The sequence below is a fragment of the Myripristis murdjan genome, chromosome 10 (genome assembly GCF_902150065.1).
Source record: "Myripristis murdjan chromosome 10, fMyrMur1.1, whole genome shotgun sequence".
NCBI classification, from domain to species: Eukaryota; Metazoa; Chordata; class Actinopteri; order Holocentriformes; family Holocentridae; genus Myripristis; species Myripristis murdjan.
This window is the reverse complement of record NC_043989.1, coordinates 22,023,397-22,033,338: the sequence shown is the minus strand read 5'-3', so window position 1 is coordinate 22,033,338 and position 9,942 is coordinate 22,023,397. Positions and strand designations below refer to the sequence as shown.

The 9,942-nt window shown below is 41.6% G+C and overlaps 1 protein-coding gene across 3 annotated transcripts; it reads right to left on the bottom strand.

The window, feature by feature from the left end:
- Positions 1-490: 490 nt before the first annotated feature.
- LOC115366809 (eukaryotic peptide chain release factor subunit 1) lies at positions 491-9,534 on the bottom strand. Of its 3 annotated transcripts, none has more exons than XM_030062446.1 (11): positions 9,341-9,534; positions 8,822-8,932; positions 7,202-7,377; positions 5,840-5,979; positions 5,564-5,702; positions 4,629-4,819; positions 3,506-3,635; positions 3,057-3,230; positions 2,877-2,941; positions 2,618-2,765; positions 491-1,262 (listed from the first exon to the last, which is right to left on the bottom strand). In XM_030062446.1, the coding sequence occupies exons 2-11, from the start codon at positions 8,905-8,907 to the stop codon at positions 1,180-1,182; spliced, it is 1,332 nt and encodes a 443-aa protein (XP_029918306.1). In that variant the 5' UTR covers positions 8,908-8,932; positions 9,341-9,534; the 3' UTR covers positions 491-1,179. The 3 variants fall into 3 exon arrangements, with proteins under 3 accessions (XP_029918306.1, XP_029918307.1, XP_029918308.1); XM_030062447.1 differs by having other exon boundaries at positions 9,345-9,534; XM_030062448.1 differs by lacking the exon at positions 9,341-9,534 and adding an exon at positions 9,056-9,204.
- Positions 9,535-9,942: the final 408 nt, after the last annotated feature.

The following is a 9,942-nucleotide window of genomic DNA, read 5'->3' as shown; positions in this document are numbered from 1 at the left end:
TCTTAGTGTACTTCCTAATGGAGGCAGGGAATGACTAAATCACATTTCTCAGAGGGCTCACTGACCTGTCACATTTGAAAATGTATCTATACTGGCACACTTACAATTTTGGATTAAGAGTGGGATTATCATTTCATTTAACTGTCATTGATGCATATCCAAGTGCAACTAAATTTAGGAAAGACAGAGCCTTAGAAATTTGAGGATTTAATTTTAACTATACAGATCAACTTGTTTCTAGTGGGACACTGAACAAATACCTGGCAGATAATTTTACCAATTGTGTGTTTTTTGGTTTAAAATTGTATGAAACCAAGTTTCATAAATTTTCATGATGTGAGGGATCTGTCTAAACCCATGAAACAACCGAGATCTTGCATGATTATAACTCACACAGGACTATAACAACATATTCATATGATCATTTGGAGAGCACAGAAGATCAGCCTCTCCAGAAAGAGACTCCACACAGGATTGAGACGACAGCGGATGAGGAGGTAGCAATGGGTTTTCAGCAGTTCAAATTTAATACTTTGTCCCCCTTTCTCTACAGAAACCCAGGTAAAAAAAATCCCCCACTCTCATAAAATACAACAGCAGCAGTTACCAGTAAAAAATGAAATGCAAAAACAAAAAAAGAAAAGAAAGAAAAATAAAGAAAAAAATAGAAAGCATATAAGGGAGGAGGGAGAGAGGATGAGGACAGGATGAGGGAAGGAAAATATATTTTCTATATACGATGAGTGAGTCCAAAGTTCTTCTTCAGTCCGGGGTGGGGACAGCGAGGGCCCTGGGAACTTGCTGTTGTGTTCATTCAAAATGGAGGGGAGGGGAAAAAAAGAACAAAAATGAGTCGAGTCCAATCCAACTAGGGGAAGGAACCAGCACTCTAAGGCAGGGATTTATTCAGGAAGGGCTTTCTCCCTCTCTGGATGAAAGAAAATTTCACTCCTCTTCAGCCTGTGAGAGGTTACTTTTTGTGTGTACATATGAAATGTGTGTGCATGTTTGTGTATGCAACCAGTAAATTGGAAGGTGTGTCTGTCTTATACATATATATATATGGTCATTGCGGCTGCCCCTCTCACTTGCTGCAAAAGAGGTGGCATTTTTCTTTCCTTATTTCTTCATTCATTCCTTTGCTTTACTTTTTTTCTCCCAGTATCAGTCCCCGACTACCTAGTAGTCATCCAAATCAAAGAACTCATCGTCCTCTCCTTGGTACTCCATGCCCTGGAAATCCACCCTGTACCGCAAGATACCTGAGGAACACAAAGATGGCAGATTAACAAGATGAACAGGGTGTCTGGTTAGCTTATGTCATGTTTTGTAAAATCAGGGCAACATTAAAGGAAGAATTTGTACTAGGATAGGCTAATCCCCTTTAGATAGAAGGGGGGAGTATTAGTGTCTACAAAAGCAAGACTTCCTGAAATCTTCAAATGTCTTGTTATAAAGCGCTACTCTGAATTAGACGAAGCTAACTTTTGGGTTATGGAGAAAAATGTACAAGTCATTAAATGAACTTGACTAGCAACCACTAACTCTCCATTTTGGTCTCCCTTTGATTCATTGTCAGAAACAAAATGCAACTTCACAATTAGCTGACATCAACAGGAAAACTGTGGAAATCTTCATCACGTTAATATTATTTTCAATACTTTGACTTGTAAAGTGCTTGATTTCTCCTGGAACTTATTTTCCAATTTTCGAGACTGACTGATTGACAAGTTAAATAACATACTTCAGAAAATACAAACATTTGAAACCATATCTAAGTATATAGCAATGTACAAATGAAGGTAGCCCTGCACACTGCTGTGACTTGGAAAATTCATAAAAGTAAATAAATAAACATTTAGTGTGACATGTTGACCCGACTTTGAACTCAGCGTGACATTTCACATTCCATGCTTGACAAACATCTGTGACTGAGACGTTGAATTAAATTGTTTTGGAATAAAATCAAAGTTCGAGGTGCTCTGGTGGCTCACTGTGTAGAGTGTGTACCATGTACTACTGAGGCTGGCCTTTATTGCATGCCATCCTTTCTCTCTGCACTGGGTCCGTCTAATAAAGCAAGAATGTACCCCTCAAAAAAAAAAAAAAAAAAAAAAAAAATTAAAAAACAAACCAACAAAAAAAAAAAAAGAAAAAGAAAAAAAGAAATCAGAATATTTACAAGTAACAGGCCCAGTCTGCAGGATGACTGTTATGGCTACATATTTTTATTTTGTTCCTGCTGTTCATTAAGACGACTAAGGTGTGCAAAAGTTGTTCTTTTGCTTTTGAGAGGATAAGTAATGTGATACTTTATCGATCTCCACAGGGAAAGTCTTTGTGCCTGCACACCTTCCACAGGGACATCAGACTGATGGCTCAGCAATAGCTCCCTACAGTGTTTTCAGCAAGGTGGATTTCTTGCTATCACGGAGGCTTGAAGGACCTGTGGTTAAAGGGCCATTCGCCCAAATATGTGGGACAAAGTAACCACTCGCCAGTGTCTACCTTTTATTATTCATAACTTGATGTTTGACTTAACTATATAACTCGGTAACCACCACTGCTGCCACAAACAGTGTGCCACAAGCCCTTTCTCAATTAACAATGTGCTCACCCCCGATGCCACCAAAGCCCTTGACGAACTGGGACCCCTCCTGGCTCTTGTCTGTGACTATCTCCAGCGTGGCTCCAAATTTCTTGTAGTTGTTAGCGAACCACTCCAGCAGAGGCATGCTCTCAATCAACTCATGTTCCTGCCCCGTCTGGAAACACAACCATAGTCGTGAAGGTACAGCATGACAGCTATAGATCTAGATCATGGTTAAATTAATCCTGACACGACAATGTGCCTTCATAGATAATGTTTGGCTCACCTCCTTGTCTGTGAAGTGGGACTTGTCCTTTTCCTGCTCTGGCGTTAAATACAGGGTCTTCTCATCTGAAAAGCCAACAAAGAGACACCAAGATTCATAACGCATCATGACCGCTTTTGCAGCTTCATGTTTTTTTCTGCAGTTGGACATGCAGTGTGCTCTCTTTGTGTGTGTCTGTACCGTTCTCAGCACCGTTGCTCTCTGCCCCATGCACGCGTAGAATGTAACGCATGGTGTCTAAGTTCTCATAGACTATGAGGATCTCCACCGCTCCCATCTCCAGGGCTTTGAGTGTGTCTTCCACACCAAAACAATACTTCCCTGTGTCCTGGCTGATCTCATCAAAGTATCGCCCTATGGAAAAGGGCCAGACAGGGACAGGAAGAAAACAATCATAATAATCATAACAAGAATAATAATGATAATAAAATAAATAAAACCAAACAAGAGGCAAGCAAAACTAGTTAATGTGGGCTGATTTACCCAATGACCAAAACTCTTCAGTTAGTCTGTTCTGACTTAAGAAAAACCACAAGAAAACAACAACAGCAGGCAGATAGATATTTTGTTTCCCCGCACACTTGTTAGGATTCCAAAAATTGTTCCAACACGTCGACATAAACACCCACCTATGAGCTTCTTCTCCTGGATGAACTTGACGTTGGATAGGACCTCTGCCGAGAGCTCGATAGCCTGATTGAAACCATTCTCTCCTCCATAGGAGATATCCACCAACTTCAGCACCTTGGCCTGTAACCTCTGTACACACAGAAACACAACTGGTTAAACACACTACACTGATAGATAGACAGATAGATGGTTAGATAGATACACAGAGAGGCACTAGTGATATACTTATGTCCTGCAAACACAGTCTTTGCCAGCCAGCAGTCAAAGCAACAAAATATACAACAAAATTTACTTTCTGTAAATTAAATTCTATCCTAAGTTTGAGCTTAGGTGTAGTTTTGTGAGACGTGAGAAGTGATTCTGTGAGATCTAAATATAAATTCTCTCGGTAAATTGATATCTTTGCCATCTCTGGTACCAGCTGGAATTACTGGCGAACCAGTTCATGTTCCCGTCTTCCAGCGTCTCAGTTGATCAGGCAGATAAGGCTTCATAAGGGCCAGTAGTTCCATCCACAGTATTAGAAACATAGAGGAAGCCTGATTTGAATAGATTTTATTTAATAACATATATGGGATTGTGAGATTCAGTGTGACTTTTTGAAGTCAGAAGGCACGCATACACACACCATCTGAAAATATTTATCTATATAGGAAAAATGTTGCTTGTCTGGATTATTGTCACAACAGGCATCTATAACATTTCATCTTTTGCCCTTTGTAGTTTGGGTCCACATCTTGTCTTAGTGACAAAGGAAATGCACTAATCAGACCTATGCTACCAGACTGTGCTTTCTGACTGATGTCTTTTTTAAACTCTTTGACAAATTATGCTCTTCAGACGTTTTCTGTATTAGCTTTGAAACATCAACCAATGTAAAAATCCACAGCATACTTTATTAGCAAAATCACAACTAAATACAACTTCCTACTTTCCTAGTGTTTGTTGAGCTCAATAAATTACCTTGTTGGGTTATTTTTAGTGTGTTTTTTTCCAAATTCTCTTCGCTCTGGATTTTTGTATTTGGAAAAGACGTTTACATGCATAAATAGAGGATGGCTAGATTGATCAATCAACAGTTTCTGGAAATATTGCACTTTAGAGGAACACACACACACTTACCGGGTCAAACATGTCAGATTGGCTGAGTTCGGTCTTGAAGTCGGCAGAGCCAGCCAGGACCATTCCTGCCACGTTAACTTTGTCGTTGGACACAAAAAGCTGGACGGCCGTCTCAGCCACTTTCCTCACGTAGTTGTGTCTCTTCTCCATTCTCAGACGAGCAAAACGCAGAGCAGATTGTCCTCCTCTGCCTGAAAAAAAGATGAGACAAGCAATGACCAAAATGCACCCTAGCAGACAAATCTAAGGGCCGCAAACTAATACAAAGCATGCGACTGATATTGATCATGTGTGCGACTTATCTAATTTTTTTTCTTCGTTCTTTTGCATGATCAGATTCAGCTTTCAGATGTTAGGTACACAGATTCTCATGTAACTAACAGTTTTCAGTTTTGCCTTAATTCTTTGCATAATTGATCTGTTTACTTTTTGGATATTGAATTGAATATGCATTTGTGTAAGAGGTTGTATATCACACAGTTTACTTGTACTGGTTTACCTGTAGACACTTTTTTTGCTCTTTGTGCAGCAAACAACCTAACTAGTCACCCAGTTATCAGAGTACACACACATGCACACATGAACCCATGAACCTATTCATATCAGTACCAACCCTCTATCCTAATTCTTTGCCCTGATGAAGGTCAGCAGGCCAAAACATGTCAGGCAGGGTTTGTTGTTCTACTATTAAATAGCCAATTAATAAAGACGCTTTTGAGTTTTTGGTCTAGCAGGAGTTCCCTTGTTCAAATGTGTCGAATCGCTATGAGAACGAAGCAGCATTTGATCAGTCTAATTATCCCTGATATGTGTAAAAACAGGGAAAAAGAGTGGTGCTGTCAGCATCTTTTAGAGCACAAAAGCTCATTAGTTTTTTCAACATGAAAGAGTTGTGGGTTTAGTGTCCAGCAGATCTGTGTATTTTGAATCATTACCGTGCTTCTTGGGCAGGTCCACGGTGAATTTGTGCAGCACCTCTCTGGTGTTGCCCTGCAGTGTTCCAAACAGGGCCCCGCTACCGTCGATCACGATAAAGCCAAACTTGCTGTCGTCAGAGAGCAGGGCTGTCAGTGCCTGGGTTTGGGAGAGTGAGAGAAGGAGAGGAGGGGTGAGGAGAGGGAAGCACAGCATGGATTAGGGAGAATGGAAAATGAAATCCTCCACTCTCCATCAGATAAATTTGCAAACAGACAAAGAGCAACTGCTCTCACCTCTGTGTGGAACTTGTTGTCACAAAGGTACAGGGAGGTGTTGATTGGCTTGAAAGGCTCAAAGTCGATGTTGACTTTCTTCTCCTTGCCTTCCTCGGTCACAATGGTGCCACAGTACACCACCAAACCATTAGGTGGCACTGGCAGGAAAGAAAAGGAAGAGGCCATTTGATGACAGAGGCAACAGGTATTAGTTATGGAAACTAAACATGATATACAGCACATACTCAAGAGATAAATCTCAAGAGATACATTTCTACAGCAGAGTTACTCTGGTTGCGCCAATACACCATGATACATAACTATATAAAGAAAGCCTTTCCACCCTGAAAGATTACTCAGAATCACAGAGTCAAGATTTCTTACTTAAGAGTACATTACTACCAATGTTTCAACATTCAGGTTTCATCAGAGCAGCAGGTGTTTACAAGCTAATGACCTATATATAGATCTCCAGTGCCCTCAGCTGAGGGTAATCTAGTGCCTATAACTGGCTGCAAGTCAGACACACTTTATAGATCACCAAAACAGGTAATTACAGTTTCACAATTAACAATCATACATATCACCACCAGTTAAAAGATACAATAAGCCTGTAAAAAAGATACAGCACTATAGAAAACAGAAGCAGTTTCTACTACTTTTATGGTCTACATCTCAGGGCTACTGATACTCCATACAAGAAAACAACAAAGACTTCCATAGAGACAAGGCAGGCAAATGCACATTCATAAATGTGTGAGCATTTCAAAATCAAGATCATTAAATAAAACAACCAGTAAGCCAAAAAAAATAAATAAATTAAGACCTACCAACATATAAATATTAGGCTGCGGATCAAAACTTATCAGACTGTTCAAACACATCCTAACCAGATTAAAATATGTTTAGCTGGCTACAAACCGGTATACTCCATTTGAGTAAAACAGAAATATTCCATTACAGATGTTGCAGTCTCAGTTGTGATCAGCAGTGTCACACTGATAACATCCTCCAAAGATAGTAAAATGTAAAAAGTAAATAAAAAAACAACAAAAAAAAAAAAACAAAACGCATCAGTCTTCTCTCCAAACAGGCAAATACACATCTGATAGACAAATGTCATACTTACTTAACTAAGTATGACGATACTTAACTAATAACTGCAATCGAACGATACTGAGGTTGGCAATCAAATTAATATAATTTCTCTATCAGTCTTAACTTGGCGGAAAACTTGTTCAAATGTACAAATCTAGTAATAATTGTTTGAAGTAACAGGAATGAGATGCAGCCTGTTATGTATTTAGGTATGAATTCTGAGCAACTGGACCTGAAACCAAGCTTATTGGGTGTCTAAGAACCACACATCATAATCCATACCTTTGTTGTAAAGTTTTAGTCTTTGCTGTACAGAGGTGATGGCACCAAGCACAGAGAGCCTGTTGACTCGACTCTTAATGTTAGAGGCGGTGCCAAACTCATCAGCCAACATCTTGGCCACTCTGGATATCTGGTCCTTGGGAGGGATGATCAGTGAGATCATACTGGTGCCGTTACTATGGAGACAGACAGCGGGAGTGAAAGTTGGTTATTACTGCATATACATTCTGACAAACCTTCCAAACAGGTGCACTCATGCCAACACATACACACAATTGCACATTAAGCAGTTACTGTAACTAACTGTGGGATGTGGTATCAAATGACACCCTATAAACCTTTTACCATATGACCAAAACTGAATATGTCACTACAACAGTTCCTCAAATCCATGTCATAATTACTCTTGAACTTCATGGCCTCACACATTTAAGCCATCAACTGTCTCACCTTCATCTTATTCCCACTCATTATTCCCTCTCGCCTGACAAACAACACACAACCTTCCCTTTTACAACATTACCTTGACATGACCTGAAGGGTGAGAGAGAGAGAGAGAAAGAGGGTGGGCTTTAAATTACACACACACACACACACACACACACACACACACAATCTCTGTCCTTGACACCAAGGACTGAGCTTAAGTCCCACCACTCCACATTGTCTTTGTATTCTCTACCTGTCAAAAGGCTGAGCATACACGCTGACGGGGCACACAAACAGGTAGCGGCAGCTTGTTGAATATGGGGCAAATGGTCAACCGTGTGTGACATGGCAGGCGGCAGAGCACACGACAGGAAATTCTGCGCAATACTCCATGGCAAGCTGTCGCAGGACAAGCGGCTGGCTAACGCTGCTAACACCCACATTTCATATGTCGTATTTGATAATGCCGGGAGGCCGCAGGCCACAATACCCCTAACTAACCTGCAAACAAAAGATTTTGAATAGTATCCAACTGACCACTCTGTAGCAAGCGAAGCCTTCCTGTAAGTTGGTCGACTATCATGAGCTAAACACGCTTGCTGTAATGAGAAATTAATATTTACAGCATAAGATTCGTCTGAAAATACCAAGCTAGCTTCATAATATGTACTGAAATATGTCTGGCAGAGCATGTGGGAGCCCAACTAACTGTAAGCTACCCGGCCTGCCATTATCATCAACGTGCTTTCTTGTCAAAGAAAGCCATCGCGGCCTGTATCCAGAGATGACGTCTGTTAGCTAGCCAGCCCCGTTAGCTTCTTGCTGCCATATACCCGTTTGTCAAAGCTACATCCAGCAACATTGTCCGCAATGTCACTGAGAACATGTCAACCTGGATCCGTGTAAAAACACCCTCTGCCAAATCAAGACAGCGAAAAACGTTACAGGAGATTCAATGCGACAGTAGTTAACTGCATTAGCAAGGTAGCACCGAGAGCTACAGAGAGCTAAGTTAGCTAAGCTAGGCTACCACTCCCAAATTCGGCCCCACTTATCCGATCTCCAGCTGTTGCGGCGGTCCGCACAGGCACACACACATACACACACACCCCATCTCCTCAAACCATAAACATTCAAGCAACCAGACTGTCCACGGGGATCGATACACAGCCGCTCTGATCGATGACTTACCCACGAGCAGCTTCCAAACTTTTGATCAGCTTTTTGATTTTCCATATCTCCACGTTCCTGTCCGCCGCGCTGGGGTCGTCCGCCATCTTTCTGCTGTAATCGCTTCAGCACCTGAAAAGACGTGGTAAAAGACGGGCAAAAACATAAGCGGCAAAGCGACCGGCAACAACTCTGACTCTAAGTGTCCTTAATCCAAATCGGCTGACAAAATGTGTCACATAACTAGCTTGCTACCTCTCCAAACCAGTGGTGCGGTGTCCGTGAGGCACCTGACCAGTGCTGGTAGCGGGACTGACCGTGAGGGAAAGACTGTACCCCGGCTGTCTGTGTGAGTAAAGTGCGCGGAAAAAACAGGCCTATGCCGCTTTCCAGGCCCTAGTGTCCACCCTATTCATTATCTAACGGCGCTTGAAGACGACCTACTTTCCCCTAGTTACCCTGGAAACCATAGAAACACTACTTGTCAGCCTTTTAGACGTCAATTTCAGTGTATGTGTGTAAGTAGTGCCGGTACGGTACCTGCCTCGGACAACACCGCTCCGCTCTCTGTCTCTTGCGCTTATGTCTGCCGAGTTCGCCGAGTCGGTGGTCGGAGGAATGACGTTGCCTTCTCGACACCGGTTTCTCTTCTCACACGCAACGCGTGGTGCGACGAGGCTCTCACATGGGGAGGTGGTTAGGATGGGATTGTGATGTTCACTTCCTGGAAACCGCATAGGAACCAACGGCACATTTTGGCTGGTTCCCATTTCACGTCAATCATATAATCCTACACGATAATTGGACCGCAGCTGAAGATAATCACCAGACCGGGCGGATGTACTTTATCTGCTTTTTATGGGACTTGTAGTTAATAAATATGTAGTTTGAAGACAACTCTTGAAACGACGCGCTGCGCGAAGCACGTTGCTCCCACTACTGTCTTTTCTCCGCTTTTTTGTCCAAAAGTCGAAGTCTTAATATCCATGCCACCTTTCAACATTTCCGACTCCTATTTGAGTTTTGAGTTTTTAATAGTCTCTATACTTTACAAAACATTATATTCTTATTTATACAAAGAGTTGAACAATGACATCTGGTGGTCGAAATGAAGTGAAGCTGAAAGGTTGTTTGGGGTATTT